The sequence below is a fragment of the Dicentrarchus labrax genome, unplaced genomic scaffold (assembly GCF_905237075.1).
Source record: "Dicentrarchus labrax unplaced genomic scaffold, dlabrax2021, whole genome shotgun sequence".
Lineage (NCBI taxonomy): Eukaryota > Metazoa > Chordata > Actinopteri > Moronidae > Dicentrarchus > Dicentrarchus labrax.
In genome coordinates, this window is record NW_026136704.1 from 11,646,656 (window position 1) to 11,674,507 (window position 27,852).

General features: G+C 40.5%; 2 protein-coding genes across 15 annotated transcripts in view; one reads left to right on the forward strand and one right to left on the reverse strand.

The window, feature by feature from the left end:
* The first annotated feature begins 1,708 nt into the window (after positions 1-1,708).
* Positions 1,709-4,370, forward strand: LOC127361818 (uncharacterized). 2 transcript variants are annotated; one of them, XM_051396818.1, is made up of 5 exons: positions 1,709-1,990; positions 2,583-2,927; positions 3,152-3,364; positions 3,490-3,518; positions 3,664-4,370. In XM_051396818.1, exons 1-5 carry the CDS (start codon positions 1,912-1,914, stop codon positions 3,760-3,762), a joined length of 765 nt encoding a protein of 254 aa, XP_051252778.1. In that variant the 5' UTR covers positions 1,709-1,911; the 3' UTR covers positions 3,763-4,370. The 2 variants fall into 2 exon arrangements, with proteins under 2 accessions (XP_051252778.1, XP_051252776.1); XM_051396816.1 differs by having other exon boundaries at positions 1,711-1,990; positions 3,152-3,391.
* A 68-nt stretch (positions 4,371-4,438) lies between these two features.
* rap1gap2a (RAP1 GTPase activating protein 2a) overlaps positions 4,439-27,852 on the reverse strand; it is an 86,614-nt gene continuing 63,200 nt past the window's right edge. For 5 of the 13 annotated variants that reach the window (XM_051396783.1, XM_051396789.1, XM_051396790.1 and 2 more), the window contains 22 exons: positions 27,462-27,546; positions 21,617-21,652; positions 18,213-18,245; positions 17,501-17,533; positions 17,053-17,274; positions 16,779-16,882; positions 15,687-15,765; positions 14,784-14,837; positions 13,859-13,942; positions 13,078-13,178; positions 12,388-12,517; positions 11,890-12,045; positions 11,597-11,668; positions 10,709-10,795; positions 10,449-10,589; positions 9,129-9,278; positions 8,723-8,835; positions 8,440-8,538; positions 8,205-8,325; positions 7,239-7,341; positions 7,024-7,100; positions 4,439-6,679 (listed from right to left, as the gene is read on the reverse strand). In XM_051396783.1, the coding sequence (XP_051252743.1) occupies positions 6,671-6,679; positions 7,024-7,100; positions 7,239-7,341; positions 8,205-8,325; positions 8,440-8,538; positions 8,723-8,835; positions 9,129-9,278; positions 10,449-10,589; positions 10,709-10,795; positions 11,597-11,668; positions 11,890-12,045; positions 12,388-12,517; positions 13,078-13,178; positions 13,859-13,942; positions 14,784-14,837; positions 15,687-15,765; positions 16,779-16,882; positions 17,053-17,274; positions 17,501-17,533; positions 18,213-18,245; positions 21,617-21,652; positions 27,462-27,546 (2,089 nt within the window). In that variant the 3' untranslated portion in view covers positions 4,439-6,670. Of the gene's footprint in view, positions 6,680-7,023; positions 7,101-7,238; positions 7,342-8,204; positions 8,326-8,439; positions 8,539-8,722; positions 8,836-9,128; positions 9,279-10,448; positions 10,590-10,708; positions 10,796-11,596; positions 11,669-11,889; positions 12,046-12,387; positions 12,518-13,077; positions 13,179-13,858; positions 13,943-14,783; positions 14,838-15,686; positions 15,766-16,778; positions 16,883-17,052; positions 17,275-17,500; positions 17,534-18,212; positions 18,246-21,616; positions 21,653-24,677; positions 24,901-27,461; positions 27,547-27,852 lie in introns of those variants that run through there. The other 8 variants (XM_051396785.1, XM_051396791.1, XM_051396788.1 and 5 more) reach the window with 5 other exon arrangements.

Here is a 27,852-nt window from a genome sequence, read left to right on the forward strand (position 1 = left end):
CACAACAAAGCCCGAATTGATTTAATACATGTTGTAATTGCACCAGAAAGACTCATTCATAAAGGACATTCATTCATTCGGCCTATTAGTTCATTATTTCAATCACAGTGTACACTTCCCACACAGAGTAAGCTGTAGACAGTCACCCCCCCCCCCCACGCACATTTCCTTTAAAAACTTAAACACTAGAAAAGAGAACAATATAAAAAGACAAATGTGCAAATATACATAACATTTGAAAGCAATATCATTAAAAGAAAACAAATGTTGTGGGTGGCAACTGTGTCATTTGTGGGTTTATAAATTGTTGTAAAGAACACAAAGATACTTTTAGTTCATTCATTCGTTCATTCATTCATTCAAGCCCGTAAACTATAAGGTTCAATAGAAGTAAACCCTTATTTCTGTTTTTATGGTCCAAACTAGAGGTTTTTTTTTTTTGTTTATTGGAAGAAACTTTAATCTTTTTTTTTTTTTTTTTACCCAATAGAGCACAAAATATTCACAACTGTAAGAATATTTTGCCATCTGGTGTAAAATTAGGCCTAATTCATTCAGCTTCAATTCAGCCAACATTGATTGGGTCTGGGTTAAATAACCAAGGTTATAATAGACATCTAAAACTAAACTCTAAAAAAAAACATTTTAGTTACCTCAAAAGAAAAAGGAGGGAAAAAATGAAAACTAGACTTTAGAAAAAAAAAATAAACTAACTGAAACAATATTGCGTGATTACAAAACTAATTTACGAAGTGTCTTTATGGTGCATATGTTTACTGACACTGGGATGTCTACATCACTGTGAGATGTGTTTGCACTAATTGATGTGACATTTCCTGAAAACCTCCAGTTTTTCGACCGTTTTCAGCCAATGAGTCTCTCAACAAAGTTGAATAATGACCTCTTCTGTGAAGGTAACCTAAATGAACTACTGTAATAGCAGACTATCATTAAATTGGTGCACATCATGTGAGTGGGGTTGCGTGGAGCGACATGAAACGAGCGCGCCGCTGCCCAAAGTCAAACCGGACAGAATCATTGCGTATGAACCGTCCGGTTATTCTTTACAAAATAAAACCAGGCTTTGCCACTATTTGTAAGTAGCCTTCGAACTTCCAGTCCCGCATCACTTACACTGGAGGCACACGGGGAAGGGATCTCTTAATGCCCGGTATGAACAGGAGTGTGACAAACAGCTTTTATTTTGAAGGTTAAGGTTTGCGGTTTGTGGCTGAGAATAGTGAATGTACCTATAGAGAAAACCCCTTTTGTTCAAACAGTGATAAACTTCCTCAAATCATTAAAACTTTGCGACCCACTGAACTTTACAAACAAGAGATCATCCAAGTCTCATATAAGAGATGTGCTGTTGTTACTTAAAACTATGTAAACGTATGTAAAAAAGATTATTGTGAGATGTGTTTGGCTTGTATACAATTGTAAATAATGTAAAATACATAATAGATAAAAAAAAAAAAAAGTTCATACCCACAAAACAGATAAATAAGTTTCTATATTAGTTTTTCAATGTGGCTGTTCCTGGAAACTGGCCCCTTTCCTTTTGAAATAGAAGCCTTTCCTGTAATTTATTATGTGAGCCTAGTGGGGGGTGTGTGTGTGTGTGTGTGTGTGTGTGTGTGTGTGTGTGTGTGTGTGTGTGTGTGTGGAGGGGGTTGGATGATCAGTATGTCACTTCCTTCCTTTACCTCATCTGGGCATGAACAGCAGCAGGATAAAGGAAGGAAAGCATGTCAAATGATTGAGAAAAGGAAAAGAAAGTGAGAGAAGGAGCGCGTTCACCGACTTGGACAAGCACTATGGTTTTCCAACAAAGCCATGCTTATTACACAGCCCTTCCCAACAAGTAGAATTAATCTGTACGGAGGAAGTAAAACTGACCTTTGATGAGCCATGACCAAGACACTGTTACAGTCAGACATGGGTAACTATCTCCTCAGTGCCATCAGCTGTCTCTGCCTTCTTCATACTGGTAAGTAACACGTTTGTTCATGTAGATCTGAAATCTCATTAAAATCTATATAATAAATCTCCCCCATACATTATGTTGTATTTGAAGAACTTGGTTGGCTAAGACAGGCGTATGCCTTAGCATAAAGGTTTGTTTCATCAGTTGTAGTGAAGGTGACGATAAATATCTTTTAAGATCTTTTAAAATAAGTTGTAACATATTGTCTTTTGTAATGTAGCTACCCTATATCTACTTCATTCTGCTTTTACTTTAAAACCGTTTTTTATGTCAAACTATTTGTTCAGTGCGTGACGAAATAACAAAACAACCCAAATTATTAAGCAGTCTTTGCGTGCCTGTGTGGTGTGTGTTATTTGACATAGAATAAGTGTATAATTGTCTTTATCAGTCAAATATTCAGTCTCTTAATGGTAACATACGGTCTTGCTATGGTAATTTGAAGAAGATTAAAGAGATGACAAAGATTTCATCAACATGTTGCATATTAAAATAGTTACAGTCACTAATGTGCGAAATTACAACATATGCTGTTTCTGTTATTTCATTTTCTTGCTGCACCCTGATGACTTAAAGAGAGACTTCCCTTTTTCAGGTGTCCGTGCTAAGGAATGCTTCCAGGCTGTTCTGGGCAGATCTGAAACCTTTCATGTACCAGCAGGGGGAAGTCTGTCTCTGTCTTGTGTGGTCGAGCACTGTGGAGCCTCTTGGAAGGGACACTGGATGTGGACAAATTCAACGATTGCTAGGTCCCAGCATGTTAACGAAAGTGTGAGGCACCGTTTGAACAATGTGACACTCTCACCCAATAAAACTAAACAAATTTTGGAGCTCCTGAGCATCACCCAATCAGACGCAGGTTCTTATGCATGCAGCGTTGTTTGGGCTGAAACAGGAGAAACTGAACAGGGGCATTTGATGCATGTGAACATCACTGCAGGTATGCATTATTGACAAATGTGTGTCATTGTTCTTTGTCATGTATGTGTCTGTATTTGCAGTGCTAAATTAGTTATTCTGACAAAAGCAAAATAAGAGCAGAACTATATATAAGAAATACATCAAAATAGCACAAAAAAAATATATCAGGCTACGCTGATTTTCTGTCATTCAAAAAGTAAAGTCTAATTGCATTACTTGTGTGCATTATTCTGTCTCCCCCAGCTCTCCCCTCTCAGAGGAGTGTGTTGCACAGGGTTTTGGTCTGTGCCTGCGCTTCTCTTTGTCTTCCCATCATTCTGGTATTGGCTCGTTTTCTGAGTTCAGAAGTCAAGCCTCAGCCACTTCCCAGAACGCTGTCCACACATGCAGCTGCGTACGGAGACCAACCACACCCAGCTCCACAGCCCCCACCTCGGCGCCCAATACCCCAGAAACGTAGCTCTTCCTCACACAAAGCCAAATGTATCTTGTGTTCTTACTGTGTACCTTATAACACTGATAATAAGTTACTTTAGCATTGTGCATTCACTGTTTTTTATTTTATTTTTTGCATTTTACAGCTCCCCCCAAGACCCAGCAGAACAAAGAGGTGGGTGTATGTCCTGTTTCTCGACTGAATGCCCTCTGCAGTGCCCTCAACATAGTTTGTTTCCTCTGACTGGCCTTGAATAGTCCATAAATTTTCGCCTATATGCATTTCACTAACTTTTTTTTTTCCATTTGTAATGTTACAGGTGGTGTATGCAGAAGTTTCCCAGGGTGCGCAGAGACAACAGGAACCCACCAGAGAGCCTGCCCAGTCCACTGTGTACTCGTCCCTCAGATTTTCCTGAGGTCGAGGTGGAAAGTTGTCTGCCGGGGATCAATTCTGTATTACTTTTTGTAAAAAGGTTCCGCAGGATCCATGACGTCTTAAAACACCAGACGTGGACTTACAGGACCTGGGGGTTTCTTTGAGGCATTCAGAGAAAAATTTCCCTACTGATCTCATTCCCAAGCTCAAGATTTCCCCTGCGTATTGTGGTAAATCGTTAAAGCAGAGGACAAAATAAGATACAACAGGATCCAGCAGAGTAATGCTGGTCTATCAGGTCTAAGGACTCTCCTGAGACTGTGACTGTTTTAATTATGAAGGAGAGACAAGTGCCAAAAATCCATTAAACGAACATAGCAAAACAGACAGCAAGTGAAGCAGATAATGAGAAAATATTGCAGCATGCATCTATCAGCTGTACCACCCTGAGGTGCTGCAGAGAAAAAAGACATGGCTCTGTGCTCTAATTTCACTCATGTCAACGCTTCTATTGTTTTGACTGCGGACAAGAGAAACATTAAATGCAGTTTAAAGGTAAAGCAGTTTCTAAAATGTTAAACAAACTTTGTCTGTAATGTCCGTCTGATGTGTCAGAGTAAATAAAATATTAAAATATGAAAACAGTAACAGTATGAACCCTTGTATTGTGCGCCAAGTGTTGCATGTGAGATTTTAAAAACGAGATAACACATAAATGACACAAAATACAACATTTTATTTTAGAATAAATTCTCAATGGCACGTTACATAACCAAATATACATATACATGTTTAGACATCTTTTAAATTAATATATTTCCTTTAATCATTTTATCTTATTATTTAGCGTACTCTGCAGTTACATTTTTACATGACATCAATGCAAAAGAAGTTATCATTGTAATAAATTAAGCATATTAACAGAGAAAAGGCTGCAGGGCAGTTTAGGCAATACCTGCTACAAACTAAATGACATCTGAACTTCCCGCATCTGTATGATTTCTGTCCCTGCTTCCCTTGCTCGAGGTAATCACCGGTGTACACTAACAGAACACACATCTGGTTCTAGTCCAGTTATATCAGAGGCGTACTTCTCAAGAAACTCAACAGATTCCTGGCAAGTTAAAAAGTCACCTATTACAAAGTAGATCTGGGTGAGCTGACCATTTTAAACCCTCTGGGATTTGAGTTCCATTTGACGCAACTTCACACACTATTAAGCCGTCCTGTCAGCAGGAACAGGAATGGTTTTCTACACAGTAAGAGTACATAGACATTCTTCCAAAGACCTACTAGCTTGGTTGTTTGGTCACATACCGTAGGAAAACATATGTGTGTCTTTCAAGCTTTTTCTTTATTAGCACGCTCCCACTTTGCTCTGCTCACTCTAGTTTGTGCAGGCTAATGCTATGGTATAGTTGTGTACTAGAATAGACCTATTGTCCTGTTGTGCTTGTAAGCAACTGGCTTTGAAATGTACTTAGAAGATAGTAACAACTAACAAAGCTTGAAATCAAAAAATACAAAAAAGCTCAAAGTTCACATTCAAAGTGTTTTTGCCAAAGGTGGTTCAAAGGTTCATTTAACCTGAAGCATCTTTTTCAAGTCATCTTCATCAGCTCACATGCTGGGGAACTTCAAACCCTGGAGACTTTCCTGGTTGAAAGTTCCGCCGAACATAAACGCAGATACACCGAGCTAGCAAGCTTCAATGGGAGGTATCAGAAGGTGAAATGTTTTCAGTAAGTGCAACGTCTATTTTCAGCAAATGTGGGTGTTGATTGGCTACCCACAACTGTGCTGTAACCGGATCCAGAAGATTCTTGTCCTCTCACATAGTGAGAGAGACAGAAGGAGAAAGAGAGAGAGAGAGACAGAGAGAGAAAGAGAGAGAGAGAGAGAAAGAGAGAGAGAGAGAGAGAGAGAGAGAGAGAGAGAGAGAGAGAGAGAGAGAGAGTGAGAGCATCAGTGGTGAACAGGGCTTTTGATAGATTGTAAGGCGCAGCTTTGGCTAAAATAAGCTTATGGCGAAATGTGTTGGCAGTGTCTCCTACTGTGCCCTATATGAGCTAAATTCCACTAACCAAGCACTTGAGTTCAGGGATTTGAAGTTACCCTTGCAGATACAGAAATGCTGTCATGGGTGTTGTTTATAGTGCAGCAGACACAATGCAGCATCTAGCAAAGTTACAAAAGCCTCTCCAAAATCAAACATGTTCCCTAGAATAGCATTTTTATATGCAAAGAACAAGCTCAGATCCTAACAGTGGAGTACTGAGACTCCCAGTGTTGTCACCTCCAAAACGTTGCTACTGTAAGTCTACATTATGTTTCTGTGCATGTGTGTGTCTGCGTACTCTCTTTAGAGTCAAAGAGGAACTGTTCCCAGACGTACCATTCGAGGGCAAAGGCAAAAGGGAACGTGACAATTCTTAAAGACATCTTTTTCCACTGAGCACTCTGCAGTTGACTACATAAAAATAACAGTTCAGCCATAGTCTCATGTTACCATACTTCTAGATCACTGTGTCTCTCTATAAAACAAGACGTTTGACGAAAAGCTGAGGCAGAGTGGCGCTCGGCCTACACTCACAGTATTACAGCCATGCTAGGACTTCCATGTGATGTGAACAATTAACAGCTGAGATGCAGCAACTTGTAACATTGGCAAAGTATGTCGTTTATGTGGCTAAAGGTTGGTTACAAAGAAAGCCAACATGTCAGCTGCTTCTCCGCACTATACACTCACAGTATTGTCAGTTAGTTTATAGTGTGTGGGGACTCTGGTGCAGTTGGTAATCTTGTCAGATTATCCGTGGCTTAAGGAAGCGGTTCTACAGTGAGTTTGTGGTTGATGTTGGGATTTTTTTTTTTTTTTTTTTTTTTGCAGCTCCGTCAGCCCGTGCGGTCCCTTTGTTGTGCAATTCTGTTATTTCCATTCCACAAAGCTACTCAGGCTGAAAGAGAGAAAAGTGAACAGAGAGGCCAGTTAGAGGTGAGCGTTTGCTGAAAGCATGCATCTTTCAATCTGGGGCAATTACCCAACACCAGCTCTGCTGTTTCAATGACATTACAGTGATCCAGAGATAATGACATGTCCAGGAGATGGACAGTGAGTATCAAAAACACACTATTGCTTAAGGCCTGTTGAAATCATTCTGTTAACTCACATGTCATGTTGTGCTTATAACCTTGAAATGTTTTGATATGTTTGATGTGCAATTTTTTTATCAGCACTTTGTGACAAGAATACATGCTTTACAAGAATACTGATTAACCAGACAGGCATTACAAGACTTACAGCAGTCGACGAATGGCTCATTTTGTCAAAGCGGAACTTCAAGTTTGACCTCGGTGACGTCTTACTTTTCCCATCTGCTGAATGTGGAAAAAAAGGATGAAAATGCTGAACAAAGTAAACTAAAATCTGTCATCTCTAGAATGTAATTCTGTTCAAATGTTGACCATAGGATCTGAATACTCTCAGTGTGTCTGTATTTAAAACCGTAGGTTTACCTGTTGGACTGCGGCACATGATGACAGGGGTACCTGATCCCTGGCTGTCGACACTGAGGGCAGGACTGAAGGCAGAGGAGGACGCTATAGAGGGATGGCTGGCCTGGGGGACGGTGAGAGCAGAAGGAAATTTAACATGGAGGTAGATGAAAGAAACTGAAGAGCCTCAATTAATAAAGGAAGTGATGTTGAACATTCCTGTCAGCAAAGTTAGAGGTACTGAATTTTCAGCACATGAAGTACAGCTGGATGTTGAGGGGACAGGATGCTTTGCAGGGAAGAGCCTTCATTATATAGTGTATCTGCTCATTTGCATAATAAAGATCAAACTTTTTTTACACATAGTTTTAAAGCAATACAGTAGTTCAACATTTTGTAAAATACACCTATTCACTTTTGTGAAGCTACATCTAGCAGCCGGTTAGCTTAGCTTAGCATAAAGACTTGAAGCAAGGGGGAAACAGCTAGCTGTGTAAAACTTAAAAAAAAAAAATCCCTACCAGATCAAAATTGAATGAGGAGAGGCTCTTTTAAGGCAAAGAAAGGTATGAAATGATCCATATTTCCTCTTGTGACAATCACTGGTGCACTTTACTGCTACATAATGCATCCAAGCACTACTTTAACTATTTTAACTGGCCTTCAATGATCAACATGACAATTTTAACACCACACTGTGCACATTGATTCCCATCCAGTTAAATGGTGAGAATAAAACAACACTGACAGGCAGTGTCATCTGACATAAAGCAAGTGAAAGAAGCTGTAATCATTATAATCAATGTGCTGACAGTCAACACTCTCTATTAGACAATTCTTGGTAATTACAGACTATCTCATCCATGAAAACGTTGACACTACCCACAACCTCACGCTCCTTTAAGAATGTGTTTCCAGTTCTGCTCTCAGATAAAGTGGGACAGATTTTGTACACATTTTCTTCTCATTGAGTGTAAGAGCACTCACTGTCTCCAGTTCTTCCAGAGCTTCTGTTTCTCCTGTGGTGCTGCTGAAGCTGCTGGTGCTGGATGAAGAACGGGAGATGTTCGGCCTGCCGCTGCTGCACTCTTTCAGCTTGATAAACGGCCTGTTAAGCAAAACAGAGGGGAACAGAGATGAGAAGTTAAAAATCACATGTCGTCCCACTTTCGTCAGTTTGCATTTAGCCATTTCCCTCTACAGAAATGAGACTTTATCTTACCTCTCTTTGTTGGGGCAGATTTCAGGTGAGCTCGGATTGGATGATGTCTCTGACCTCACCTCCTGGGACAGTGGGCAGGTCTCTGCAGGCTTTTGGTCGCTGCAGACAAAAAAAACCCCAAAACACATTAATGACATCACCAACATGACGACTTCCTGGACTCCCACAACCTGTATAATAGCACAGACAATGTTGGTGTCTGTGGTGTTGTAACGTAATCATGTTCAATGATACTGATCGGGAAACGCAGCGACATGTGAAACAGCGAGTCCTAACCACCTACCTGCGTGTGTGTTTGTCCGATGGGGTGTCTGTGCTGGAGTGGAGACGAGGGAAGAGCCCTGAACGCCGTTTCACTGGGCTCTTCAGAGGAGACTTGGCTGACAACACAGGAGGCTGAAGATCATAGATTACAGAATAAGGCTCCTATTTTTAAAATGTGACCTTCATAACTAATTAAATAATTGTCACCTAAAAATTGCATAATTTACTGGTAAGCATTGTCTTTCTGCATACTGTACATGATATAAAAGGACAACACATGTAATTTTACTTTTTTCTTATTAGTAGTATTGTACTTTGAGTGTGTCCTAGACTGACATACAGCGCATGGCATGATGATATTCAGTGTAATACAGATTTAAGTTGGTATACTTTCACTGTTCCCTTCATTATACCCTTTTACTCACAGTGAAGGTGCTCTTTGTGCATTCGCTGGTGCTCTGCGGCAGTCCTCCTCCACTCACGCTCGCTGGGACCCCACCTCCTACCCCGGGGCTCCTGTGACGGTGGGACCCCACCATGGTCTCCATGGAGTGGCTTCTGACACGCATGGCTCTCTGGAGGATGGAGAGGAAACAAGAAAATGAGTGGATGAGGAGAGAGGAGGAGCACAGAGGAAAGGGACAGAAGAAGGTTAGTTGGTGACAGGGAAAGTGTTCATGGGAGGACAGGAGGGGGGGGGGGGGTGGAAAGTGAAATGGAGGTACTGAACAAAAGTGAGGTTTTATCATTTTAAAAGCCTCATTAATTTTAATGTATGAATTAATATTTAGGCTCATAGATGTTATTGCACCATATAACCACCAGAGGACGCAGTTCTCCAAGAAGAAGCCAATGGAGTTGGAGCAGATAATCGAACATGTGTTGTACTAATCCTTATTATTGTAGCTTTATATTCACTTAGCCCATTGATAACATGATTCACTGCAATTTGTCTAGTCCATAATAAATTCCAGTCATTAAAATTGAAATAAAAATGTTGTGTCATTCTTAATTCTGCTATCTACTGCAGACACAGCATGAAGTGCTTATTTTATTTGAAAGTATAAACACAAACAACATCATATAAAAGAATGTTTATTTTAATTATGTGATGATCCTCTGTTGGATTTACAGTAATGCAGACAGGTAATACACAGCGACTGCCAGGACAGCAATGAGAACAGCGCCCCCTGGTACTGACTGCAGAAAGTGCAAAGTAGCTGTCCATAATGCCTGTGAAGAGTAAGAGAGCCAAATTGTCCCATTAGTCACACATTCATCTCACACACACAGACGGAAATACACATTTTAATGGTCCTATTAACATCACTTAGCCTTTAGTTATGGGCAAAAGAGTGTTAAGAGACAGCGAGTGATGAGAAAGAAAGAGTCAGATGGCAAATGAGAGAAGAAAGAGAAAGAAAGAGACCGTTTCTTGTTTTACAAATTCATAAGCACCGAAGTGTTTGTGGTCATTTTCACACACACATGCGGATGCATATGCCTACATGCTCACACACCCACACACATAAGGTGAAAATCTTCGAGCATCCATAAAAGCAGCAGCAATAATGCTACCCGTGGTTTAGCACCTTAAGTCATCTTACAGACCTGTGACATTTAGTTGACCTACAGCAAGAAAACCTCACACTCTTGTGCTGTAACGACGGCGATTCAATAAATGCCACAGAGCTGAGTGAAGATTACATGGTGTCACCTATGCTTTTGTCCATGTTTATGTTCACCTTGAAGGACTCTAGCAGACCCCCGTGTCCCCCGTTCTCCAGCTTGTCCTCCTCCCCGGCCTGGCCCAGACCCAGCGCGGCCTGGCTCTGTCTGTGCAGCTCGTCATGGAGGTTGTCAAGCAGTGCGGCTCGCGTTCTCCCCTGGAATCAATTCACACACACAAAACTCATGTAGGCAAGCATCGGGGCGGTGATTAAGCTGTGCGGTGATTGAAGGCATGCTGGGGTGTTTTGAGTGCCGTTGTGTGAACGTGTGTCACCTCTAGTTTGGCGAATTTGTCGGATTTGTAGCAAGCGTTTTCGGCATTGATCAGCTTTGTCAGCAGGAAGTCTCGAAATTCAGGACCCTGGAGAGAGAGAGAGAGTGACAGAGAGAAAGAGAGAGAGAGAGGACATAGATTTAGACAATGAACCACAAGGGTGGGAGGCAACAATGAGTAAAGGAAAAGGTGACCTTTATCAGCACCATACAGATTACAGTGTTGTAGCACACTATGATGATGACACAATGCAGTTTCCCCATTGTGACAATTATCTAAAATAAAGAAAGTAATTTAGACTAATGTCAAAATACTAGATAAAGAGAAGGGTAACAGTTATTTAATGTGGACCCAAACATTAAACTGTTTAACCTGTTTTAAATAACAACATTTTAAAAACTTACAATAAAAACTCAGGTCCCATACTGAGGTAGCGATGCAACAATGTTAAAATATTCTATTAAATGATACGTAATAATACTCCAAGTAAAAGTCCTGCATTCAGCTACTAGTACATAAAAAAATATTGAATATGTTTTAAAATTTGTAATTACTTTCAACATTTTGCCATTTAAAAGCAAACTGATTAGGTGTGTATTGGTCTGTTAGGTAAGTTCGGCTTTTCTTGAACACGGAAAAGTATCCTCTTTAGCCAAACGCATGTTTTCCCTTCTGTGTGATTGGCTGTTGTTGGATTAATTAATTAATATTAATATTGTTGTTGGATTAATTAATTAATAAAGTTTTGCCATCGTCAGAAAAATGGATAACACTTAATCCAGCTAAAGAGCTAAAGTCCATGTGAAGCCATTGGTGTTATTTGGGGTCATTTTTGGAATTTGTCGAGTCAAGGTGAACATTTCAATCAGATATATTTCTGTCGCTCACCTTTCTGAAGACAGCTGGGTTCGGGAGAGGGGGTCCAAAAGGAGGCACATCCTCCCTGGCTGTAACAGACACCTGTTGACATAAAACAAATAATAGTCACACTTTATTAGCGTGTATTTCAGGAGGGCTCTGGTTTCAAGCTGGGAGGACGAGACAAAGTGTGAAGGAACACATCGCCATCGAGTGATGAGTGATTCATCAATAACTTTGTTGTGCCCAGCCAAGAAGGACCACTAGCACACAAAGTCTTTACAGCTTGTGTGATTTACACATTTAAGGGGTCTGCTTTATACCTTGTATGTTGTGTGCTCTGTACAGGGGTTATCAACCTGCACCAGGACATAAGCATGCAGGAAGTTGGAGGCGATCATGTCAGGAACAAACGGTGTGGCCTCTTCTTGGAAGACTGTGGCCACGATGTCATTTCCTATGTGCCTTTTCCTCTGGAGCTAAAGAAGCGGAGAGGAGAAGACTTATTAGTCAACAGGTTTCGTTTAAAAAAAAAAAAAAACAGTACTATTTATAAGTCTTCTAGGACACGTTGACCGCATTGCAAAAGGGATTTATTGGTTTCTAAGGAGGTTTTTTGCAGCTTCAAATCAAATAACTGTTTGATTTAGCGACACCTTACATAACAGCAACTTAGCCAGGAGAACAAGTTAACGTATTGTCAATAGCTAGACCGGACCAGTTTAATATTGATATATTTGAGCCAAAGGGTCCTGGCTTTGCAGCTAAATCCATAGTGCCTGCAGTGCAACAATAATAAAGTCAGTATTAAAGTCTTTTACCTGCTGGACGTCTCCCTCAGTGAAGGGAAGTTTGGTTGACACATGGAACATAATCTCTCTCTGTCTGAAGACAGTGTAGACAGATTCAGACCCTGTCTGTCCATGGGACACATCCAGCCCACCGCGGAACCTGTCACATTATCAAAGCACATGTGTCATGCTCTCTGTGTGGCGACCAACCTTCAGTAAGAAGATAAGATTTTATTCCATATATTCTTAATGTCAGTTTCGTTTTGGGCTTAACTAGCTCCAGTGCCACCCAAAAGTGTTTGCAGTTTGCTGTAATAATGTGTAAGCTACAGTTCAAAGCCACCCTTAACAGTAAAAGTAACAAGTGTAACACAATTTAAAAAAAGCCTGCAAGACAATAAACACAGTGTACAAAGCTCTGATTACCTGTCCATGTGGCACTTTCTTTTCTCAGATCTGTTTCACTAAGCAGTTTATCCTGCTTGCACCCTGAGGCCAGAACAGCTGGACAAATTGCTCCAAGGTTACAGTAATTAAAGCCTGCTATTCTCCTTTATTGCCAAGCACTTCCATGGCAACCTTTTTGTGCATAGACCCTTTTCTCTGGTCTCTGTTTAGTTTTATGTTTCTGAATATTGCCCTCATTTTTTAAAAAAGGTTTTATTGCACTTTACTCTGCTTCTTTTCTCTTATTTAGTCGCACTCTACTCCTGCTCTTACCCTTTAAAGTCCTGGAGTTCAATGTTGTCGCCCAGGATACTGAGAAATTCCTTGAAAGCTGGTGTCTCCTCATTGTTCCCAAACAGTTCTTCCTCTGACGTCTGAGAGGAAGAGACACAAAAATGGGAGGACAGAAAACAGGGTGAAAGATTAAAGAGATTTAAAAAAAAAGGTGCATGAGGTCAGATGGTATATGTGAGATAACCTGAAGTACACTGACACCAGCCGTGTTTTCATCCAAATGTATCGCAAATTTTAACCAAATTTCGAGTAACTTGGCAAAAGAAAATGGAAACAAACACTTGTTTCTATCCACTAGCGCTATGCGATTATTAGGAGTTGATTCATTGAGATAAGCAGTAGGTGGAGCCAATTCTCCAGTTGGAAAATCCGGAAGAGGGCACAACAAGATGACGTGATTGATAAACAATGGAGAAAACACAATGGAAATAAGACATTTCTGTTTGTTTCATATTTTAATGTGAGGGAGGTCACATCAGATCTGTGTGGAGCGATCATGGATGTATTATAGAGCCACAGGAGCGATGAGGAGACTGTTGTAGCAGAAACAGCTCATCAGTCCTGTGAGTTAAATGTTCGCTACGCCAGAACTTATTTGAAGAAAGTGTCTTCATCTCCCCCACCCTCAATGAAATTGAATACTTTTTTAAGTTTTGCCATTTCCATCAACCTTTTCTAATGGGATGCTTCAACATGTACATAAAAATACATTGATGGAAACATGACTACTAACAAGAAAAACATACAGGTGATCACTCACCTGTCCAAACTTCTGGTAGACGACTCCAAATTTGAAAGTGTTGTTCACCTCGTGTTCATCATAAGCCACTATCAACTGGGATCCCTGTACATACACAAAGACAACAATTTATTACTTACTCCCTGTGGTTACTTATCTGACTGTTAAACACTTTCTTCTCGCTGTGGTAGGGAGCAAAACATGTTTTCCTGTTCTCCATCATGTCTCCAGGGCAGGTTTACTGGGCCTTTCTTATGTAAGGCTGACATGTAACATACTGTCACAGCCCCTCAGCGAAGGGCAATGAGCTTGTCGCTGCCTCTTACAGACTGAGACACAGATGGGTTTTATTTCCTTTCCCGAGGCACAGGCTGAAAGCATGCTCCATCACACTCCTCCACAGGGCTCATGGGAGGAGAACAGATCAATCGTATCCACTTTAGGAAGTTGTCGCCCTCTTTTAATATCATCAATCATTTTTGAATAATGTACCTGCTAAACATGGCAGGTGTTAATGAGGTGGGGGGCTTAGGAGGGTAAATGTGATGAGATGTATGCTTCTGGTTAAGCGTTGGGTGAAACAGGGTTGATGACGGTGAAAAGTTAATGAAGGCGTTGGTGTAGGGACAGGTGGGCGATGCTGGCAAACATAATTAAAGGAAACACTTAAAAAAAAATGCCTCAGGCCTTAAGTAAAGGGCATGAAATATTTATGGATGTGCAGAATATGAAAAGTTGCAGATGAAATGTATTAAAGTTGAGGCAGATATTACTGAATGTAGCATTAGCACTTTGAACTCTAGTGCCCCTTTGTCTCTCAGCAGACGCAGACAGAGACAGGGAAGGGTAACTCATGTCAGTTTGAATGAATACATTTATAACTGGCTATATATGAACATACATATTATTAATGAGGTCACAGTGTGGGAGTTTAGAATAAACTCACCCGAGGGTATAGGACCGGGTTGAACTTCAGCCCTGTGGCATCATCACACAGAAGCTGAAAGAGAAAAAAGGGACTTAGTATATTTGACTGATACCATACAGTATGAGAGATATCTCATTATATATACTGGAAAATATGCCCACTGGAAGATCCAAAAATGATTTTAATACCACTGAGTTCATGCACAAAAGCTCATTTGCAAATTAATTCAAAATCTGTATAAATGTATTCAGAAGTTAAAATATTCCTTGCCATCTAAAAATCCTAATAATGTGCTTGGTGTACATGCTTGGTTTATCACCGCATTTGCTTACAGAATGTAATACCTTTCTATCCCTGACTGGATCACTGAATCACATGTCAGAGTATAAAAAAAACATCAAATGCAAAAGCGACTCATGGATGGTAACTACTGTTGGAAGCGTAAAGATAAAGCAAGCTGGTACTTTTCTTCATTTAATGTGGGAAAGCAAGCAATCAAAAGAGCTCTGGTTGAGTGGTTACTTAAACCATCGCCAGAATCTTCACAGCTGTGTTTATTACGTGACAGGTCTCTCCTACCACTGAGTATATCCAAAGAAGTATGTGGACTTGGCAGGCCTTTTCAGCACCCCACAGACTAATCTCTGTCATTGAAGGAATCAGTCAAAGCCTGATTTTGTCGAATGCTTTTGTGTTGCATTATGTTTTTTTATGTTTTGGAAAAGTTAAGGTTCTGTTGTGAGAGGATATAAAGTATGGAATCAGTTGAAAAATATTTACCCCCTCAAGCCTTTCAGTTAAGTGCGAGCCAGTCTCCATACATCGAATCCTGCACTTATTGCTATGTGTACGTGGAGAATGTAGGACATTCATGGCAAATGCCTATTTTTAAACCTTGAGTACTTGTAAACTGTCTCTTACCTTGGCAATCTGGGGTACACTGGGCAGCTGGTTTATGCCTGCTAAAGAGATCCTGTCATGGACTGTTTTGATCCTTGACCTGCAACAGAACAAGAAGAGGATGAGGTAGATTTTTTAACTTTAGATGATAACTTTAGACCTGGCTTGTATGCTTTTCATGCTTCTTAGATGAAATTAGAGAAAAGCTATGGTCATGATGAGTTTAGTCTCAGAAACAAATGTACCAATAATGGAGGCGATATTACGGGCATTATCACTGTCAGCTGTCAAAAGCCAGATTAGCCATCACATGGCTACAGTCTCCTCTGCAGCCCCCACAATTTCTAATCAAAGACATAGCATTATTTAATTGTTTTTCTCGCCTGTTAATGAAAATGTCACCAACTGTGACAATGGCAAGAAAGCTGTCCAATACATCACCACAAATCTGCTCAGATGTAATCATGACAAAGAACATAAAGAGCTGCTACAGAAAAGAAAAGAGGAAGGAGGAGTAAAACCCAAACCAATTTGTCGTTGGTCCACCACTGAAAGTCCAGGCTACAACATGTATTTTATGTAATTTTGTGCAGACATTCATAGTCCCCAGAGGATGATTCCTCCTGTCTTTGGTAATCACCTAAGTTTTCCTCTAGTGCCACGTGAGGTTGACACAGTGACACACCACTGCTGGATGGATAACCATCAAATTTGGTAAAGACTTATATGTCCCCCTCAGGATGATTTGTAACCACTCTGATGATCATCTGACTTTTTATCTATCGCCACTTCCAGGTCAAAAGTTAAATTTGTCTGGCTGTAGACTCTCAGTCCTGTAAATCCTCTGTACCTTGGTATGGGATTAAAAACTGTGATTTTTGGTATGGCCCATCACTAACAAGAACAAGAAGAAAACCAGCAGACCGGGAGAATAGACACGTTTAAGACAGACTTTAATAGCCTGGACCCAAGAGAAACATGGATTATACCAAAAAAGAGTAAAACTCTACATTAAGGATGTAGTGCTGATATGTTTTCATGGTGTAAGTCATACTTTACAGTTTGACACATGAAACACATCAAATGGCAGTGCATTCAGTTCTGTCATTGTACCTGAGCATGATGCGTAGGTACTCCTGTCCCTCAGCCTCCTCGTGTTTCAAAGACATGATGAGGTGGCCTATGCTGCTGCCCGTGCAGTAGTAGTTCATGTGTTCCTGGACACATGAGTGTAGAAAAAAGGATGTGAGAAAGAGAGAGAGAGAGAGAGAGAGAGAGAGAGAGAGAGAGAGAGAGAGAGAAAGATTTGTGGTCAAACACAATAATGGACCCTTGCTAAAAGCATGGTGAATCTGACATGAATATACACACACAAACACACACTAACCTTGCCAAGGAAGTGTTTGCGGTAGGCTCGGGCTGTGCTGTTGCACTCCAGGCGGTAGCTGTGCCCCCCACCAGGGCTCATGCCCTCTCCTCCGTCCTCCTCCTCACAGAAACTGGACTCTGAGGAGGAGGGGGTCCCTGCTGGTGCCTCCACATCCTCAATCCAGTAACCCCCGAACTGTGGCAGGATTACCTGGGGGTAAGGACCACCTTTCTCAAGGACCTTGGACAGAAAGGCAGCAGAGAGGAAGGGAGGTAGATAAATATGTAGGTAATGTAATACTATGCAAAGTTTCATTAACCTAAGGCCAAGTTGTTGAGCACGTAATAGTACAAAATGTGAAGTACTTCAACTTTAAATGTATTATCTATTGTAGGAAACACTTTTAGCTAGTGGTTCCAGATAATAAGTGTTAATGAGTGTTTTATATGAGTGAGAAATGACTCACATCTTCTATCCGTGGGTAGGGGATATAGTCATCCTGTAAAACAGAGGACATACACTACTAAAAAGGCACATTTTAACAAAAGTGAACTTTCACTGACTTTCACCACAATGATACAGTTGCAAGCAAGCCACAGGTACAGAAAGGTAACACAGTTTCATGCCAAATGGACTCTCGGGCGATGATGCAACAGCCTGAAATGCATAGTCATCAAGGAGGGCGTGTCAGCCCTTGATGATGTCAGAGCTGTTTTGATTCAGTAGCCCCGAGGGTTAAGAGCTGCTATGAGCCTGTAGGCGTTTGGCAGTCTGCTAGCGTAGCACAGCTCCAGTGACCTCTAAATACTGCTGAGGCCCGTCTGCAGCACCGAGAGTGCAGCGCTACGGACAGCTAGTCATTTATATTCTGCAGCAGCAGGAGCCAGGATACTGGCAGTCCAGAGAGGATCAATTGACAGTTGGAGTCCATTCAACTTATAATCAATCAGATCAAGAGGTTATTGATTTTGCATTTTAAAAGCCATGAGAAAAATTTTAAAGTGTTCACAGGGGTGTTCACAATCCCTCATAGGCTGACAGATGAGACAAGAACGAACACAGAACAAATCAGGAGGCACGATGAAGCAGTGATGGAGAAAAACATGCAGAGAAGTGGAGGGCATAATAACACAAACTAATGAGATTTATACAGGTGTATGTCTGGTGTATGGCCACACCTTCCATCTTTTGGTCTCTTCAGCTTTAGGAACCTTAAGTATCCGTATGCAGCATGAAACGGAAAAGTACAAGAGTCAAAAAGCAAGTTCCGTTCATTTTTGTGCATTTAAACAACTGTCCTGGAACATAGCATTCCTGTCGTCAGACCTAATTTTCTCTGTTGCCAGATGACAACTGAATGAGTCATACATGCAAATGAACTTTCCTACACACACACGCAGGTAATACAGACACTTAGTCATCCTCTCTCTCTGAATGCAGCTTCCAGACATGCTAAGTGTTCCTTTCCTCATTTGTTATAGCCTATTTTTGGGGCACAGCAGCACTGAGACGCAGGCCGAGGCCTTTTCAGTCTGCAGTGTTTTGTATATATATGCAGATATGAAAAGCCAATCTGGTAAACACAAAGTAAATTGGCCAATTATGATACAGGCCCAGTGGAACAGCTCATCTACATGACTGAGCAAAGACGTGAGGAAATGAACGCATGTGTGGCAGTTCAGAGTGCTGAACATACACACTACTACCAATCATACCAAGAATCAGACAGCATTCATTTGAACAGTACAAGCACAGACTCATGGACCCAACACACACACACACACACACAGTCTGTAATAGTGTGTGTGTCTGAGTGCATATTGATGAAGCAGCAGCTGTTACACTCACAGGGGAGTCATTGTCAACAATGCGAGACTGATCACAAAGACGCTCTTAAGAGGCTTTAATTTTCAGTCAAAGACAGAGAGACAAAGATGAAGACAAGACAATGGGAGAGGAGGGAGGGAGAGGTGGGGAGGTGAAGTTAGGAGGGGAAGAAGAAAGGAGGGAAGAGAGAGGAGATTGGGATCAAAAAGGTGACCTTTATCAGCGCCATCTAGTTTACAGTGTTGAAGCACACTTGGAAAGTTGAGTTCCAAATGTTAGTTAGAGGTGGCAGAGCTCAAGAGAGCAGGTCGATGCAAGCTGAGGTTCAGATAAGATGGATGAGGTGCACAGTTTCTGTGTGTGTGTGTGTGTGTGTGTGTGTGTATGTGTGTGTGTGACTCTTTGATCACCAGGCTGCATTGACTGACTGTCATCCACCAGTCACACTTTCCAAATAACTCTACTGATGTCTTCAGTCAGCCTATTCTACTTCATATCCCTGAACAGCACCTTTCTACCTTTCCCCTTCTGTTATTTAAGGAAGTCGTGATTCAAACTTAGAGGATGAGGCTGGACTTATTCTAAATTTATCTTATTGTCAGCAAACCAACTAAGACCAAAACTAAGAATATTCTTAGTTCCTCTCAATACTTTCCAACTTCCTTACCCTGTCTGCAACACTCAACCACAAGCCTATTCATTTATTCAAAAAAGGGTCTCCAAAATATGTCTTTATTTTTAAAAATCACTAAGACATTTCTTAAAACACCTGAGTGCTGTAGTTTTTAGCAAACATTACTCAAACAAGGGTAAATAGTGCATTTGTTGGGAACTATTTTCAGTGGATTAATACAAATGTGGTGCTCTAGTGATTATTGAAAGCAGCAGGATGCTGTCTATGTGATTTATTCATAATATGCTACAGTTCATGTTTATCTTAATAAAGGTGCAACAGTGTGGTTCACTTATGTGTTTTTGAAAAGCAATGCAGCTCTGTGACAGAGGTTTAAGCTATGTTAGGCTTACATAGGTCATACTTGTTAGTAGCATCAATTAATTGTTAGTTTTGCTATTTATTATGTGATCTTTTGATAACAAGAAAATACAGAATATAACCAGACTAAAGGCCTTTACACAGTTTTTTTTTTTGCACATCAATATGTTTATTTTTTTTATCAAACTGTTGTTTTTGTCATGAGTACTCTCACACAGAAAGTGAATATGACACAGCAAAAAAGCATTGGAGATTTTTTCTGGACTGAGGCTATTTTGTTTTTTTTCCTGAGCTTTCGCACTGCAAATAAAGGCATCAACCAATCACACTGTGCAGGAGAGACATCACGTCACAACTCATGGCGGACCTGTTGACTGTTTATGTTTCTCATCACCCTGTATTATATGACAAAGGACACAGCAATTCTAAAGACAATGTGATAAAAGAGACTTGGGAAGATGATTGCTCCCTCTGAAACATCCAGAAGCTCTTCAAAACCCACAAAAACAGTAATTTTACTTTTAGCTTGTTTGTGTGACTTTGGTGTTTTAACATAATAATACATCTTAGCGGTCCAGACTGGACTAGAGCCTGGACGGACAGCTGAGATGCACCTGGTAAATGCAACCTCTCTATCTGTGGGCTGTTCAGTGCTGAAATCTGACCTCCCAAGACGTCTGGGAGCTCTGCAAGCTGCCGTCCTGCTGGGTCTGCATAAGTGTATGTGGTTTTAATTTTTTTTAACAAGTCGCTAATTTGGATTGCTGCTGGTATGAATAGTTTTGATGTTTTGACATATTCGAGGCAAGTATTTAGCATTTGTTATTGTTCACATCCCCGTTCCTGAAGGTCTTAATCCTTTAAGAAAAATTAGGACTAAAAAAAAAGCCTTTGTGTGAAGTGGAAGAGCCTTCACTACTTCGTTTTTGGGTAATTTAAAAAACGAAGTAGTGAAGGCTTTCATGGGCTGCTGCATAAAACTAACTTTGTCTAACTCATTCCTTTCAGTGATTCACACTGACTATATATGCAAAGCAAGTCTGATTAGTAAAGGTCATTCTATTATGAACATTTCCAGAGACTAGACCTGGTGCACCATATTTATACATTTAAGAGATCTCATAGTGGACCGTGAGCCATTATTTATCCCCAAAAAACTTGCAAAAAGCACATCTTTTTATCTTCCTTTTGCCATTTGTTCCCTCTTTCTATTTCTGGGCCTTTCATTTCACCTCCCACTTTCTTTCTCCTCCTCTCTCTTTTCTATCAGTCCTCAGACTACTCAAAGCCCTTAGGGGCCTGTGGATGGTAGAAAGTGGTTGCACACAGAGAGAGACAGACTTTAAAAAATCTATGAATTGAATGAATTCCATACAGAGAAGGACACAATAGTTATGTCAGTTCAGAGCTTTTATTCTCTGTCCACAGTGTGTCCATTATCCAATCTGTACTACAGAATGAACTTAGCGGGATGACCTACACTGATTGAATCATCAATGTCTGTCTCATCCTTGTGTATGTTAAACACCATCTCACAGTACGTTCATGTTTGAAGTTTTACCCAGAGTAAGAATCTCCTGATGGCACAAACATGCTGCTACACTGCACATGTGCAACTTTTGCTCAGTAGTACAATATTAGCCAAAGAGAAAGAGAAAGAGGAAATGAAAGGAATTAGAAATGGTGAAATAAGAAAGAAATGCAAGGATTGTAAAGGAAAACAAATTGGATTGACAGGAAAGAATGAAGGGAATTTCATACCTGCATCCTCTCCAGCATATCGAAGAACTCTGCAGACTGAACCAGATAGAAGAAGGTTACAAAACATGTAAAACAGGGTATAACATTGCTAAACTTTGACTTTCAGAACACCAAATTAAACACAGGTTCAGTCAGTACAACAGCTCAGTTGTTGCCGTTAGTTGGCTTTATTTACACCTTATACAGGTGTTTCCACACTCAAAGCAAAACCAAAATAATCCTAATTTAATGGTCTTACATCGGGTAACATTGGTCTTGACAGCAGCAGATCTTGCTGACCAGCTCACTGCGTATTATAGTGTAAACCTAGCTGTGTCAAGAGGGCAGGGGAGAGACTTTCCCAACAACCTCTCACACCCACATGCACACACGCTGATAAGCAACCACTTCCTCAGAAAGTAAGACACGCTCATACAAACACATGCATCCTTGAGTGCATTCACACGTCCTCGCCCTTGGGGTTTCCACCTCTTCACATAAACAACTTTTGAGGGTGATAATGGTCTACATGCTTTGTGTCTCTGTGCTCAGATTTTGGCACATTTCTAATGTGCAAATGTGTGCAGGCAGGGTGATACATGATATACGTGTGTGTTTGCGCGCATGTATACACTCACTCACACGCAGGAGAAGTCAATTCATGGCATTAAATTAAATTTCCTGTTAAGAAAGCGTCCGGTTTTAAGGAAGAAATTCACAAAGACATATAACAAACGTGCTATACTTCCTCTTTAAATGGCTTTGCCCCTGTATTGCTGTTGAAATACATTGTAACTAATGGAAAAATAAATAAATGACCCACTTTCATCGGCAAAAAATCAACTATAACCTACTTTAAGTGACAACCAATACCGCAGATACAAAATACAAAGCAAGAAGGAACCTGGAAATAAATGCCTTACCGATAAACCGTAAGCTCCCGAACCAGGAAAGTCTGGAAAGGTGATTAGCTGGTGTTTTACAGCCCTTTGAACGACTGTACTCCAGTAGTAAAAAACTGTAAATTACTATATTTTGACAGCACTATAATAAAAACTAATGTTATTTCCTACACTGGTTACCTGCACTTATGTAAAAAACCTATAAATCTGTCATTACTCACACTCCCGACAGAACCACACACACATGCAGAGCTTATCAAGGAGTTAATATTAACCAGTTAAAGGTGTTGTTAGCTGATATGGCGCTGTGGCTGGACATACAGAGTCAACACCAGACAGCAAGACCAACAATAAGCACAGCTGTTTAGATAGCAACTTTGGCAGTCAATATGCGCTCTCATGCACATTACCAAGACGGGTGTGTGTGTCTGTGTGTCTATGTGAGTGTATGTGTGGTTTAGTGGTTACTGGGATCATATTAGGGCGACAAGAGGAAGTAAAGAGACCGTATTCCTAAAAATCTGCATTCATTTTTTTCCCCTTTGAACCTGTTGAGGTGTGAGCAACACGTCCTCGCAGACTGTTGACCATGACAGTTTAAAATACACACTGAAGCAGCTTGTCCTGGCAGTGTTTGAGTGTACCGCTGACAGTGTGTTCAATCATCATCTATATCCCCTACAGTGAGCAGACAAGAGCAAGGACAAGAGACACCTATCCATCTTTCTGCCTCTCTGTCAATCTAAAACAGGATGTCTGTATTTGTCATTTTTCATTTTTCTGTTCTTGTCTCACTAGGCTAATTTGTCCTCTCTTCTCTCCTAACACTCTGTTGTCTTTTCCTTTCTGTCCAGTTTATGTCTTTTTCCTTTTCTCTCTTTCTACTACTTTCTCTCTCTTTCTGTGTTTTGCCTCTAAGTCTCTTTCTCTCTAGACCAGCAACAACATCTGTATCTCTTATCTCCCATGGCAACCCGCTGGGACTACCACAGACCACAGGCAGATCAGACCAGCTGCCTGCCTGCCTGCCTGACTGACTGACTGACTGACAGACTCACTGACTGCAAGAATTCACACATATCCATGTAAAGTCATGAACAGTATCATCGGCACATTGAGAGCGGTGCATATAAGTCACAGACAGGGAAAGTGGCCTCCATGTTTCATCGTGTTATCTCACGGATTAAAGCAATATTACAGAATTTAACTTTATCAGAAAGACTAATTGAAAGCTCGGGGAAGGAATTAAATGGGAACAAGCTAAATTTCCTCGCTGGTGGTTACTGTGTGTCTTTCTTTCAATAATAACTGCTTTATTTATTTTCTCTGCTGTTTAATCCTACTGAGGCAAGTGCAGTTCAGATCTGTTTGTAACATGAGTCGGACTTGTTCAAAATACCGGCACCTCAGCCAGAGTTAGCATTGTCCTCGCATGACCGGACAGTATTTCCACAGACTCTTCTCTCCTGCCCACAACACAACTCCTTCTCTTGGTCAGATAGGTGATGTGTGGATGAAACGATGAGCCTGAGCTGACAGCCCTGGCTTCTCAGCTGGCAGATGTACAGTCAGACACAAACACCCTTATTGCATCGCTATAACACAGCTCTGTCAGGCACCTGAAACACTGGCTGATGTCTACACACATCTGTATTTGATACATCAGTCGATACTGCCTTGGCTTGGTCTGTGGGTTATGAAATATTGTTGTGAAATACTGTACATGTGGGAGGAAATCTGCTATAAATAATTCAATCACAACACTGACTGAGGGATGTGAAGTTGTAAAATCTTCCAGAACAAGTAGGCTATGTAACATGAAATTTAACCCTGCAAATTCTTCTGAGTGGCTTATATGGAAACTGCCATGCTCCTTTTTTATCTTAGCAGCACTGACTGACACTGGAGTGTGTTTTATCCCCGCCGGCTTTCCAAACTTCACTCAGACTTCACAGCAACCCTGATGTCGTATTTACATGGTAATCAACGTGCTGCTGAGCAGTGAAGTGATGAATGGAAGACAACATTTCAAAACAAATGTGTTCAATTTTGAGTAAGTTGATACCTAAAGTAGATTGTTTGTAGATGGATAATTGATATCTGAAAACAATAGGACATGAATAAAATTATTTCCAGTAACAGACTATCTGGTGGTTTTTGGAGTCAAAATGCAGACTTACCTTAACAACAGCAGCTAAAACCTCTGAGCCCTCTGTGTCTCTGCCTTCCTCTTATTCTGACCTCCCTTCTCCATTTAGAGAGTGACTTCCCTCTCGCTCTCTTTTAATCTCTATTCTGCCTTTTAACGCCTAAAGCTTAAACAGGAAAGTCAAGTCAGGCAGCAAACTGAATTGTTTGTCAAAACAGAACAGGTAATTCCAGTGTGTACGTGTCTACACAAAATACACACAATAGGTCAGCCACGTGGGCCAAGATCTGTTTAAGTTTGGTTTTGCTGTGTCAGTGGCAGTGTCTGACTATTAATATTACGCACAGTGTAAAATCGCATCATGAAATGCCTGGATAGAGAGCACACACCTGTCCTAACCACTGAACAAACCTCTTAAACAGGAGAGGAAAGACAAAATGGCCTTACTTTATCTACTCTCTTTCTTTAATTGAAGAATGACAAATATTCCCCTGAAGAAAGAACATATGTGCACAGTAGCTCCAGTACTGTGCTGCAGTACGTGTGCCAGGTGCATAAAATCCCCATTTCCGTGCCAGTGTGGCTTCCAAGGAGACTCAACTTTATGGCCGCAGAATGGCAATGCCAATAACTACGCTGTGTAGCAACGACATGCAGTCTGTGCAATTAGATGTGAATGTTTTCGTATTTATGAGTAGTGCATGATCCAGCACATAAAATGCATAACAGAGAATTAGATATCCTGAGATTAGTGCCAAAACTACCATGCGTGAAAAGTGGCCAGTGTACACCTTCTTTAAAAAACAAATGTTAAATATGTTTTTATTTGTCGTCAAATTTTACTGTTTTTGATGCCATGGGAGATAAGGTAGATACAGATGTTGTTGCTGGTCTATGAGAGTACTCTAAGAGACTTAGAGGCAAAACTTGTATAGTCTTGTGAATAGATTTGATGTGAACTGTGATTATAGAGAATTATACATTTCATAACTTCTTTACCAGTGTGACATTGATGAAGAATGCCAGACCATTAGACCACTCTTTCTCACAGCTAAATTGTGGGTTGGTGACGGATAATTACCAAAAAGTAGCCACACATTGAGAAGAAAATTGACGTCTTCCGGTTTGAGTTATATTTCTTTGATATATTACATTTTCTCTCATAGATTACGGTCTTATTCCAGTCTTGGAATGACCACATTTTCAGTCAATCAGCTCTTTCTGTCTTTCTCCCCATGAGCAAACTTCAATTCCTCTCCTCTTCTCTCTGTGCTATCTCCTTCTGTGTTGTCTTCAGCAGATTCAATAATGATGGCTTAGTTCAAGGTGACACACTGCAGAAAGTGGCTCCCTCTCACAGGAGCCGTCATCTATTTCCAGTATATCACCCTGCTAATCTGCCTCCGTGCAAAATGTATCCTCTCCCTTATCATGCTGGAGGAAGAATGAAAAATCCTTCAGCTGTAAGTGCAATGCTGTGTGAGTAATGAATGTCTGAAAACATCCTACCTCACAATCTCATATAAATAGTATAATGCTTTCTCTATATGTGCTGCACAATAATATGTTGCTACATGGATGACAACGGCTGAGAAAGATTTCATTTGTATTCATATTCAGTTCCTGCTCTGGTATTTTTTCAATTTGCCGAGTCACAGCTTTGACCAAAGTTCCCTTTGATGACACAGTTTGATTGAACTTGACAATTTGTGGTCAGGATACAATTAGCCTGAGAATAAAGCTTCAAACATTTTCCTACTGTGGTTGGTCATGAACCAATCTACACCACAGGATAATTCAATTGCAACTCCTTTTTCTTAACACAACCTTTTAAGAATGATAGGAAACCCACCCCGAAGACACAAGTCATACCAGAACTGCAAACAACAGCAGTCCAATGAGGGGAAATAAAAGCAGAGATCATGTATACAAGGTTAGTTTTCCAAACACAAGTCAAGCTCAATGAAAAGTAAAAGTAGAGTAACAGTATGACTAGAGAAAAATATAGAGCTAAAATTGGAAGTTTTAGCATGAGCGATGCATATTGGAATCGTATTCCCCCAGCCGTTAGAGGCAATTCAACAAATATCTGCATTTATATCAAGCAGACATTTAAACAATTACATCACTCCACGCCTGGAGAAGCAATCACTGCAAAACTGGGAAGAGTTTGATTTACAAAATGTCATGTTTACTCTCTCTGAGAGCAATATTTGAAATACATGATGAAGAATCTTTCTTGAACACAGGCTGCCCTAACCTGAATTTTGATTGCCTTGATAACCTTGAGATTGTATGACATAAAGAACAGCACAAAACAAAAAATTGTGCAGTGTGTCCAAGCTGTACAGTATGTATTTAACTCATGTAATGCCGTGAATCTATGTACATAATGTACATTGATAAATAGATTCACATAGATGCAAACTGAAGAGCTACAATAATATACAGCCAGTGCAGGGCAGACAAGAAAATCATGCCATGAGTTATAAAATAAGTATAAATGTTGTGACATAAAACAACATAATACCCTGTCAAAACCTCACTTTGCTTTAAATGTAGTTATGTAATATGTGTCAAGTTGTTAACTTTAAGTTGTTGTGACACTGCAATTTGTCACTGTCTCTGAACTGCTTTGCTTGCTAAAAACATTTCTCAATGTGGATAATCTGAATCAATGGATTTTCTAATAGGCTTAAAGGTCTAGAGGGCAAAATATGCCAATGAATAAAATCAATATCTATTTTAAAATGTGTGTACAAATGTATGTCCCACCACATGTGTGCACATGGACATTAACGTGTGGGTGTCCTACCTTCATGCTGGGCGGTGCAGTACGGGGCGGTGAGGGGGGACATTCTCCCAGAGGGACGTTGGAAATGTTCAGCAGCTCCTGTTTCCTGGAAAGAAGAGGACAAAATGAGGATTAAACAAGGTTGACTTACTGATGTTCATGAAATGTTCCAAATTTCATCAAAGGTCGTCCGTCCCCATTTGCGTATGCAGTGCACTTCCACAGCAATTTGATTACGCTGATGCACTGTCCTTCCCTTATTTAAGTGTACTACTAATTCCCCTCTAAAACAATCATTATTATACACTTATCTGTCCTAATCCTCATACACAACCCTGGGTAGTGGTTTGCTTATGTTGGCGTGACCACCTCCTTATTGATTGGCACTCGTCATTTTCAAGAAGTTCATATT